Source organism: Symphalangus syndactylus, chromosome 18 (genome assembly GCF_028878055.3).
Source record: "Symphalangus syndactylus isolate Jambi chromosome 18, NHGRI_mSymSyn1-v2.1_pri, whole genome shotgun sequence".
NCBI classification, from domain to species: Eukaryota; Metazoa; Chordata; class Mammalia; order Primates; family Hylobatidae; genus Symphalangus; species Symphalangus syndactylus.
Genome location: NC_072440.2, coordinates 83,036,400 through 83,048,477, shown reverse-complemented (window position 1 = coordinate 83,048,477; position 12,078 = coordinate 83,036,400). Strand labels below are relative to the sequence as shown.

Here is a 12,078-nt window from a genome sequence, read left to right as displayed (position 1 = left end):
AGGTTGGTAGTTTTCTTTCAGTACTTGAAAGATCTTGTTCTGCTGTCTTCCCATTTGCATTGTTTCTGCTGTCATTTTTGTTTCTCTAGATGTAACGTCTTTTTTTGGTTGCTTTAAAGAGTTTCTCTTTATTTTCAGCAATTTTACTATTATGTGCTTAGGTATTGTTTTCTGTATGTTCTTGTGCTTGGGTTTGGTTGAACTGCTTCGATCTGTGGGTTTCAGTTTTCATTAAGTTTGGGAAATCATTTAAAATTTTTTTTCTGCTTCTCCCCATTTTCAGATACTGTAATTGCATGTGTGTTATAGACTGCTTGAAGTTGTCCCACAACTCACTGATTTATATTTAAACATTTTTTTCTCTTTATTTTGGATAGTTTCTATTACTGCATCAAGTTCATTAATCTTTCCTTCTGCAATGTCTAATCAATTAGCTGCTGATTTTATCCAGTGCAGGTTTTCATTTCAGGTGCAGTTTTCATCTCTAAAGTTTGCTTTGTCTCTTTTTTATGCCCAGGTCTCTTCTCCACCTTTGAACATTTGGAATAGAGTTATAATGACTGTTTTAATGTCCTTCTCTATTAATTATAATATCCATGTCAACTCTAGGTCTGTTATTCCCCTGATGATGGGTCATGTTTTCCTCTTTCTTTGCATGCCTGATAATCTTTAATTTGGATGCCAGACATTGTGAATTTTACCTTGTTGGATGCTGGATATTTTTGTATTCCCGTAAGTATTCTTGAACTTTGTTCCAGGATATAGTTTAGTTACTTGGAAATAGTTGGACCCTTTGAGGTCCTGCTTTTCTGATTTGTTAGGTGGGTCTGAGAGCCATTCTTGGCCTGGGGCTAATTATTCCCTACTACTGAGAATTCTACTCCAGGGGCCCCCAACCCCCTGGCTACAGACTGGTACTGGTCCCCGTACCCCGGGGTGCCCCTGATCCCAGAAAGATTGGGGATTGCTGTTCTACTCAATGCTGTGTGAATTATGAGGATTCTTTTTCAGTCTTCCTGGTGAGAATAGGCACTAATCCCTGTAGTCCTTATGGATGGTTCTTTCCCTAACCTCAAGTATTTCCTCACAAGCATATGGTGAATAGTTGAGGAGGACCCTCCACAGGTCTCTGGGTTTCTCTTGCAGTGTGTGCATCTGTCTCTGCTGTATTCTGCCCTGTGACCTCTGGCCACCTCAAGTTCCCCAGACTCTTAGCTCTGTCTCCTCAACTCAGCGAGTCTGCTGGGCTTTTTCTTGGTCCCCCCTGCCCCACCCCTGAACTATGCTCCTGGAGACTCCCTCAAGGCAGTTACCTGGGGCATGTGTAGGACTTTGCTCATTTGTATTCCATTCCTCAGGGATCACTGTCTTTCCTTGTCTAACATCCAGTGTCTTGAAAACCATTGTTCCTTCCCTCTGGTGTTGTGGTTGTTTCAGATGGAAGGGCGAATTTGGCCCTCATTATTCCATCTTGACTTAAAGTAGACATCACCTCCATTTTCTCCCCTCACCCCACTTTCTTTTGATTAAAAGCTATTTTTTAGGCTGTTCGTGGTGGCTCACACCTGTAATCCCAGCACTTTGGGAGGCTGAGGTGGGTGGATCACCTGAAGTTAGGAGTTCAAGACCAGGCTGACCAACATGGTGAAACCCCGTCTCTACTAAAAATACAAAAATTAGCCGTGTGTGGTGGTGTGCACCTGTGGCCCCAGCTACTTGGGAGGCTGAGGCAGGAGAATCGCTTGAGGGAGGCAGAGGTTGCAGTGAGCTGAGATCACTGAGATTGGCCACTGCACTCCAGCCTGGGTGAGAGAGTGAGACTCTGTCCCCCCAAAAAATAAAAAAATAAAAACTATTTTTCTTTTAATCTCAAAATCTTGCAACAGCATAAAAATACTTTATTTTCCTTTATGGAAGTTGAAAATTCAAATGTAGTTAGATATGTTAACATATTATTGCACTGTAGCTTAGAGGTTATGTTCTCATTCTGGGTTATTCTGGCATTAATCCTGACTCAGTCACTTTCCAGTTGTGTGATTTTGGGCAAATTGTTTATATTCTCTATCCCTTTGTTTCTTCTTCTATAAAATGAGAATAACAATAGTGTCTACCTCATATGGTAGTTATGAGGATTAAATAAATTAATATACACAAAGTTCATAGAGAACAGTCCCTGGTATCTATAAGGTACTTAATAAGTCTAACTTATTGTTATTTAAATGAGCCCTCTGGAAGGCAGTGCATTAACAAGGTTTCCAGATTTGCTCTTGGAGCATCTTGAGATGCTGAAATGAGGATGGCAGTTTCTACCGATGGACTTTCTTGGTTTGCAGTTTGAATGTCTTGGTTGATGTCATCAGATGTTTTGGTGAATTCAGGCACAAAGGTTCCTTACATGAGCCATGGTGGCGATTTGTCTAAAGTTTACATCAAAACATCCAGTAGGGGTTGGGGAAAAGGACAGTTTTAAGAAATTGGAGGCCAGGCGCAGTGGCTCACGCCTGTAATCCCAGCACTTTGGGAGGCCGACGCGGGCGGATCACGAGGTCAGGAGATCGAGACCATTCTGGCTAACACGGTGAAACCCCGTCTCTACTAAAAATACAAAAAATTAGCCGGGCGAGGTGGTGGGCGCCTGTAGTCCCAGCTACTCAGGAGGCTGAGGCAGGAGAATGGCGTGAACCTTGGGGGCGGAGCCTGCAGTGAGCCGAGATCACGCCACTGCACTCCAGCCTGGGTGACAGAGCGAGACTCTGTCTCAAAAAAAAAAAAAAAGAAATTGGAAACATTAGTTTGGAGGGTTGTAACCAGATATTGGAGAAAACTAGAGGAATTCAGGATCCAGTGCAGTTTATAGGTGGACAATGCCCCAAAGACAATAAACAGGACTAGAATCTGATAATGGACGTACTTAGAGTTTTCCATGGAAACACAATGTTTCTCTCTACAGTTCCCCATTTCTACCAAAGATAATCACAGGCTAATTTGTTTGCAAAATAAGTTTTGTCTCATTAAGCTGGCCTGATTATATACGTAAGTGCAGCAAGAATAGTGAATATGTGCACATTCTCAAGTATGCCATTCCAGTCAGAGGTTTGATAATATCTAAGGGGCTTTATTGGTTTTGTAAAGTCAATCTGAATTCCTTAAAACTGTCTGGTAATAAGGAATCTGAAATTAGACTTTAAAAAGCCTCTTCAGTCTAAGAAGCCAAGCAGAAGATTTGCCCAATTCTGTCCTGTTACAGGGAAAACAAACTTTCATTTCACTTATGTAAATACTTATATTGTGATGAAAATAAAGAATACTCAATAAGAGTTTCTGAATTTTGGAGGGGTTGGGGTAGGGAGAAAAGAAAATGTGTTTCATTTTTGTTTACAAAAGTATTCTTCACCAAATTGCTGTAAGTTGTAGGTCTTAAGGGAAAAGAGAAAAGGCATTCTTTAAATCTAGAAAACAAACATTAAAGAACACGCAATATTTCAAAGACATAAAAATTATAATCACCCTCATCAGTTCATTCAGTCCCCTGTAATTCTTGTTCTGCTTGATTTTGGGTTAGCAGCCCCCTGAATCCATTGGTTTTCCATTAGAGTTCTGGAAATTCTTACGCAGTCCAATGCTGTGATCTTAAAGTGATCAGAAACCTGTACTTGTCAGAGTCTTTTCCATAAATCTTCCTGCAATTTTGTATCACAGATGCTTGCAAAAGCTTTCAGGAAAATATCAGAGTAAAAAATCACTGTCTGTAGATGGCAAAAGATTTAAAATGTTCATAGTTACAGATTTGATGAGAGTTCATTTTAATGCAATTGACAAGGAAATTTGGTTATTTGATAACATTTGAAGATAATAACTGGAATTATGACTGATAAAATTATACCAGAACATATCCAATTTCTAGGAATTTCATACAATTTCTAGAACACTTACATTAATAATATAGTCATACAAAAATAACATAAGGAAGGTTAAGCATCACCTTTGACAGTGCTTCTCATGCAATGTAATATATCAAATAAGCCTAGTTTCACATTTATTTGACAAAGCTTCCTATGCAAAGATGCTTAATTAGTTTAATGTCTGTGTTTTTTTTTTTTAATAAGGAAATAGAACAAGATTTTCTAGGGGCTGCTGAAAAATCCCAGAGTTAGTCTAAGGTCAGAAAAGACTTCATTCAGAATTTGATTTTTGGGAAGTTTATGAAAAGAATACCCAAAAGATTAAAAACACTTGATTAAATAGGATTACAGGTTATCCATTTAACCAAAGTGATAAAGATTTCAAAGGCAAATACAGAAAGCCATGTAGTTGTTAAAAAAAAAAAAAAAAAAAGACCAAAACCCCTTGACTTTTTGAGAGAGAAACTTAAATAATCAAAGACAACATGAAGCACAGGAAATTATCTTGACAAAATACAGAATCTTTGTTTTCTAGGCAGACCATTCAAAAGTTGAAGAAAAACCTTTCACAATCTCCCATCAAGAGCAGGCCCATACTCCAAGAAAGTTTAGTCATTTTAATAGGAGCTCAATGCTAGTTCTGCATTATTTTGATATGAATGATAATAGATTCATTCAATTTTAGCCAGCTTAATCACACAAGATTCTCTCTCTCCCTCTTCTCAACTTCCTATAGCCATTTTGTTTCTTTCCTTCATTTTCTTTTTTGACAAAAAACATATCTTCCTACCTCACATCTTTTCTTGACTGTCATGCTAGCATTCTGTAGATTGAGAAATCTATGAATACACCATCATTTCTAGAAGCACGTGTTTCCTTATAATTTTTCAGTGTAGCACAGGAGATGTTTACTAACATACCCAGGTATCATTAGTTTCTCTGTCCAAAAGTAGATAAACTTATGTTCAGCAATTAATGTTTCAGTATTTATTGTATGTGAACTTAAATTGATTTAATTCACTTGTTTTGAACAATTATGCTTGGAGTACTTACGAAAATTTCATGAGACATTAAATAGCTAAGCATCATCTTGTTTTTCTTGCTGAGAAATTTTGTAACATAGAGATAGCAGAAGCTTATTTGTAATTCACTTGTCTAACATGAGCTTATTTGACTAGTAGACCTACATAGAATCAAAGTTGTACGTCTGCCTTATGTCTAATGCTGGCAACTCTCAAGGCATATTGGTTTTTTATACTAAACCACCAATGTTTTTGTTTATTGAAAATTACCCAAGTCGCATGAGCTTGAAAAGCATTTGGATTAGTTCCTATTTTTCTGAGAGTTTTCAGGAATACTTAATTTATATAAGCACTTGTTTTTACTTATGTCTATTGAACATACATAGCTATAAGATCTCTGTGTCTGTATGTTTATGTATACAGACAGACACAGAGATCTTATAGGTTTCATTTCCAAATTTTAGCCTGTGTCAATTAAAATAATACAAAGCTTATTTATAAAAGAAGCTGGATCCAAATTGTACCTCTGAGAGATGGAACAAGCCAAGGTTACCTGCTCAGGTGGCTACAGCTTTTTACTGAAGATTTTTTTTTTATTTGAATGCTGTAGGGATGCGTTTAGAGAAGCTATTTTTGAGTCATTTTGTGTTCAGAAGCTTCTGCATACAAATCAAAGAATGCATTCCATTGTCTCTGAAAGGTTTAGGGCACTCCCAAAGCCAGACTGAATATCTTATCTAAATTAAAGGTTCTCTGAAGTGGTCATGAAATTCCAAATTATTCTTTGTAAAGTTCACCCATTTTTCCAAAAAGGTACAAGATTCTGATTCACAGTTGTTTTTGCATCCCATCTTTGCATTACATTCTCTGAAAGGTCTTAACTATTAAGGATTCCTTTTTCAGCAGCTGCTCTGGAACACAGGGAATCATGTGTTTCCCCCTGCCCCCTTTTGAACAGAATAGGGTGGCTTCCTGAGAAGTTTCAGCAAAGGTTGCTCAGCATAATTGGAGAGTTCTACACAGAAGGAGAGGTCAGATTCAAAGGAGACTTACTCTAGAACTGCATGGCTGGGTGAGAGAGCAGCCAGTGCCGCGGCCCTGGGTACCAGCACCTAGTTACTCACTGGCCTTGGGACTTCACAGCGGTCTTCTTCTGATCCTGCTTCTGACACCAAAAACTGTCGAAAGAAAATTCAGGGCGCTTTTCTTAATATAAATATTAAGTGAGTAAAAAAACTGCAGACTTCCAAACCAAAAGTGGTAAAAAGCTTGTCTCACGAAGGTCATAGTAAGGTTTAGAAAGCCTAGAAAAGGAAATTTATATAGCTTAATTCTCACTGGTTAGAATGAGTAGGTTAGTTTAGTCATTACTGATTTGCTGCAACATGCTGAGTCATGCTGACCAAGAAGTGAAGCTCAAGCTTCACGTGCAGTTTAAGTAGGTGTTTTGGAGAATAGGTCCTCATAGGTTTTCCTGAGCTGGATGTGGGACTTTGGCTCAGAGGCCAAGGTTTGTCTTGGCTTCTATTTTGATTTTTGCCTAACAGGACCATTTTGTTGTCTAAGATTATGAATGTTATCTCATTTTGGTTCAATCTTTCTGATTCTCTTCAGATGGACTGCTGCTCTGCTTGTATATGTGTCTTTAGTTTGGTGCCTCTCATCTTTTAGTTATGCTGACTCTAGAAGTAAGAACTATGTGTATGTAGTATAATTTTGGAAAATATATAAATGCAAAGAAGAAAGGAAAAACAAAAAAACCCCATGAGTCCCACTACTTATGCATGCTGTTACAATCCAAGCTCAATGGTGAGTTACCTCAGCAAGTAGAATAATAGAGGAAAGAAGATAGACTTCAGAGACAAACCTGGTTTTCTACCCCAGATTTGCCACTTACTAGCTGTGCGACGTTGAGCTGGTATTATTTAATCTGAGCTTCGCTTTCCTCATGTGCAAAATGAGAATAATACCTGCCAGGTAAGGTGTTGGTGAGGATTTTTAAAGTGTTTAGTAAGTGCTCAGCAAATGTTCATAATATTTTCCTTATTTAGATACTTCTGCTTTTTTTTAAGCATCTAAAATATTTGTATCATTTGAACCTTGGTTTTATTGTTTATGATTTTCAATATATTTATTTGAAACTTTTAGTAAATTTAATTTACATCTTTTTTTTAATTTCAGAATTTTCTTTCTTTGATCCCAATGATGCATCATGCCAGGAAATTCTTTTTGATCCCAAAACTTCAGTTTCAGAATTATTTGCCATTTTGAGACAGTGGGTTCCTCAGGTCCAACAAAACATTGACGTTATTGGAAATGAGGTAAGGAATTCTTACATTTCAAGTTTTGCATTGTTAGGATTGTTAATGGTATAGATTTTTTCCCCATCTGAAAGGAAGATGGTAATAAAGGAGAAACCCTTTAAAGGTTCTGATATTTATTTGTATTTCCAGGATTTTCATGGGGCAGTGAGTTAATACTATATATTCTTCTGATTATTTCTTCATGCTCTGTACTTCTGACATTTGTAGACTCCCGGTGGGTGCAGGGAGGGGCATTTTTCATATTTCCTTCTTTGTAAAAATTGATTTTGCAAACTTTTTATGCATTTCATGAAGGGATTTGATTACCATCATGTTCCATTTACACTTTTGGGTGGTTTGGTAAAGATATAACCTTGAATGTAGTCTTTAAGAATAGTAGACTTTTTGAGGGAGGGTTCCTTGACCAGTATGTTGCTGTGTTGTAGGAAGAGAGTGCTTATACTTTTTTCAAATATCATTACACCCATAGAAATAAAATTTTGCTCATTTTTGAGAGGAACATATTTGGAGTGCCAGATTACCTTTGGAATAATCTTCAAGAATTTCCTTCAGCCTGCTGACAAGTTCAGTTTTCATTACTGTTGTTGAGTGCAGATTTAAAATTTACCCTTAAGAGATGCCCATACTGTCTATACATTTTACTGAGAAGTAATTCAGATATGATAGACTAACTTGGTTCCTCAGCATTGGTTTGAAAGCAATAGGTACCTCAGTAGTTAGGGTGTAACCTTATTTTCCTTGACTGCTTCAGATTCTTAAGAGAGGTTGCAATGTGAATGATAGAGATGGATTGACAGATATGACTCTTTTACATTATACCTGCAAATCTGGAGCTCATGGTATTGGTAAGTGTGTGATAAATCTATCAATTGCTTATATCATCTGCATTTGTGCTTAGATAATCTATATTTATGCCCATATATTGTCCGGGGGAAGGCACCCAGCTGATGATGATAATATTGCCTGAAGAGTTGAGGATTCAGTTAGGTCCTTCCAAAAACCATATTCCCTTTTCTCAAGGAGGTCTTTATACCCTCCTGATACCTCTCAGCTTTTCTGGATCAGGCCTCATGCCTGATTGCGTATTAGATGAGAGTAACTACTAACACTCTAAAATCTTTCTGAGGGTTTATAACAAGGTTTGACAGTCCAAGGTCAGTCTTTGCATACTGATCCCGAATCTCAAGACCCCAGTCTTAAGACCTAAGGTCTGTTCTTACATATGTAACATATGTGCATATTTTCTAAAATTGTTTTTCTCTTGTGCTTTGTCATTTAATAAACCTGCATCTCTTACTTAACTATATATTGTGATTGTCTCTCCTTGTTTCAGTAGTCTGATGTGGTGGTGCTGAAACTACTGGTGATGATGGACTCCTTTTTCCTCTCACAACCCATCCTGAACTGATACTTTCACAAAATAAAAATGAATTTTATAATACAAAATAAAATAAAGCCATAAAATATAAGCCCAAATATTTTTCAAATGGCATAAAACTGGCCAGGCATGATGATTTACACCTGTAATCCCAACACTTTGGGAGGCCAAGGCAGGAGGATTGCTTGAGGCCAAGAGTTCGAGACCAGCCTGGTGGTCTCAACATAGTGATACCTTGTCTCTACAAAAAAAATGAAAAAATTAGCCAACCATGGTGGTGCATGCCTAGAGTTTCAGCTACTTGCGAGGCCGAGGCAGGAGGATCGTGTGAGCCCAGTAGGTTAGGGTTGGCATGAGCTGTGATTACATCACTATGCTCCAATCTGGGTGACAGATCAAGACTCTGTCTTTAAAAAAGAAGAAAGAATAAAAGGCATAAGACTACATTTTAGTTAACGTAATGAGAAGACATATTAAATGGGGAAAAGCTGTAAAAAGTACACACACATTGCAATTTGGGACTACCAGTGGTCCACAGAACACGTTTGGAGTAGCACTGATCATCTGTGTTGTTGCTGATGGCTTCATAGCATTCTATGTGTGTCTCAATTTAACCAATTTCTTATACTTTTTGGATTTTTTAGAATTATATTAATAATAACAGTGCAGTGATGAGCATCTTTGCAGCCAAGTGTTTATCTGCAATCCCTGAGTATGATTATTTTCTTAGGATCAATTCTTGCAAGTGAAATTTTCGAAGTGTGTCTATACAGTGCACTGTTTGCTTTGGCTTTTTAAATGAGGCAATTGGTAGCCATCCGTTGGAACTTAAAATTTGTACTAAAGGAAAGTAATTTAGAAAATCTTCTTTAGGTGATGTGGAAACAGCTGTAAAATTTGCAACTCAGCTTATTGACCTGGGAGCAGACATTAGTTTGCGGAGTCGCTGGACAAACATGAATGCTTTGCATTATGCTGCTTATTTTGATGTCCCAGAACTTATAAGAGTGATTTTGAAAACATCGAAACCAAAAGGCAAGTACTATAAGATCACCTTTAGATATTATTAACTGAACACTTCAGTGGTGGCATAAAAATTATAATTCAAGGATATTTTTTACTTCTAATCCATCTTGTTTCATATGCCTTTCTAATTCATTTTATTTCTGAGATAGTTTAAAATTTCTTTATTGAGTATTAATTACTATCTTTTCTACAAAAGGATTAGTACAGAGAGATACAAAATGAAAGAGTGTTCTCTGGGTTTTCATATCTCTATAAGTTCTCCAGCATAACACGGATGTTTTATATAATTGATTCTACATGCTTTATGATTCTTTTGCCTTGCTTGGGTAGCCAGAAATAGAACAATAAGGTCTTCAGAGATTGGCATTGGAATAATAAATAATATTTATTTTAGATGACATTTGGTTCTGAAATTATATAATTCAACTTAAGGGATAATATTTCAGTTTTTTTTCCCCTGTTTTGATGGTGATATCCTGAAAATGAAGATCTGAATGTCTAAATCACAGTCCTGGTATTTTGATTTTTCTGTCTGGTTCTCTTGGGGGCCAATTTTCTTTTCTTTCTTTCTTAGAAAAATATGAGAGTAAGCGAATAGTATTAACATTAAGTTAAAGAAAGTGTACAATATTTTCCCCATTGTGGGAATGTGCTTTAGAGATTCAATAGATAAATTTCCCAGAATGTTCATTTCTAACCTCCAATCTGCATAATTGTCCATTTTCTCTTTAAAATTCTACCTTTTTAATTGCTAAATGATGTTGGGAAGAAAGCCTCTGTCGACACTACTGCGTCTTTAATAATTCAAGAGAGTTTGTCTTGAGTATATCTGGGTAGTTTGCAGTTGTAGGAAGGGTATGTGGGTGCAGTGTTGTTTAGTTGAGGGTAGGATTTGCAGAACCAGAGGTATATTTAAACCCTTGTTATCGAAAATACTCAAGATGGGATTCCCAAATCTGGAGGATTTCCTGTATTTAAGTATAACATATGATGCTATGTTAAAAGTTATTAAAATGTCTTTAGAGTTGCAAGATTACTTTTCTCATTATGAAATTCAAATTCATTTGTTCAGTAGAGTATTATGAATCAATTTATAGGTAAGCATTTCTATGCTTAATTAGACTTTAACTACTTTGAAAATTCTGCTTTGTTTTACCTACCAGTTATTGGCCATTTTTTTTCTGTAAAGGGCCAGCTAGTAAATACTTTAGACTTTTTGGACCATATGGTCTCTGATGAAACTACTCAGTTCCATAGTTGTAGCATGGAAGTAGCCACAGAGGATATGTAAATGAATGAGTGTGCCTGTGTTCTAATAAAACTTTATAAAAACAGGTGGGCTGGATTTGGCCTCTAAGTCATAGGTTGCTGACCCCTGACCTAAACTCTACTACTCTACCTCACTGTAGTTGTCGTGGCAAATATGCAACAGACTTAATGGGAGATTGTGATAAGCTGTTACTTTTACAAATATGAATTATTGCCATTAATTGTTTTAAAATATGTTGTAGTTCGAAAATCCAGGATAATATCACTCCATCTTATAATGAATTTTATTGTACTAATAATCAACTGCTTATTTTAACTAGATTGTAATATAAAGATTTTGTTCTATTGTGAAATCATGCCTCTAGTGGGTTGATTTAAGTCTTATAAGCGATAAAAGTCCCTCCTCCCAAAGCCTTGTCTTCTTTTAAATTATGATAGCTAAGTTTAAACTTTTAGTTAATATACTTGTGATGTTTAATTGCAGATGTGGATGCCACTTGCAGTGATTTTAATTTTGGAACAGCTTTGCATATTGCAGCATACAACTTGTGTGCAGGTTCTGTGAAGTGCCTCTTGGAGCAGGGAGCAAATCCTGCATTTAGGGTAAGAGGTTAAATTAAAAGTGAAAAATATTAAAAGAATTAAGAAGTCTTATCCTGCTTTCTGGTAAAGTGTTGAATCTGAATGTTGTTATTAATAGAAGAACTCTTACATGAGCAAGTAATTTACATCTTTGTGCCACATGTAAAGAGTGATGATGATCTTTATTGTAAATAAATTTAAGGCATAATGATAAATTTCCTTTTATATTGATAAGTCTCATTCAGGAAAGTAAAGTCTTCCTTTAAGTGTCATAATCTTTAAGTATCTTTCATTTAGGAGTTTGATGCATTTATGAAAATTCAGCTGTTAAGTACAAATACATGTATTACAGTTATATTTTTCTGTTAAATCATTCTAAATTTTTTTGGAAAGAAAATTCATTTCAGAAAGTTAAATACCCATTTAAGGATGAAGTAAGCCTTTGAAAATGAAATGTTTAAAGGAAAAGTGTATTTTTTAATAGTAAAATGTCACTAATTTACAGAGTTACACAGGATTGAATTTCATAGTCTTCAGATCATTTGTTGTTTTTTTTTTTCAGAAAGTGTTCTGTT

The 12,078-nt window shown here is 36.2% G+C and overlaps 1 protein-coding gene across 6 annotated transcripts in view; it reads left to right on the top strand.

Annotated features, from left to right (window-relative positions):
* The window catches only part of CLIP4 (CAP-Gly domain containing linker protein family member 4), an 86,002-nt gene that overhangs the window by 26,541 nt on the left and 47,383 nt on the right, over positions 1-12,078 (top strand). For 5 of the 6 annotated variants that reach the window (XM_063622755.1, XM_063622754.1, XM_063622756.1 and 2 more), the window contains 4 exons: positions 7,106-7,245; positions 8,000-8,093; positions 9,500-9,661; positions 11,406-11,524. In XM_063622755.1, coding sequence (XP_063478825.1) covers positions 7,106-7,245; positions 8,000-8,093; positions 9,500-9,661; positions 11,406-11,524 — 515 coding nt within the window. Of the gene's footprint in view, positions 1-6,494; positions 6,734-7,105; positions 7,246-7,999; positions 8,094-9,499; positions 9,662-11,405; positions 11,525-12,078 lie in introns of those variants that run through there. The other variant, XM_063622757.1, reaches the window with a different exon arrangement.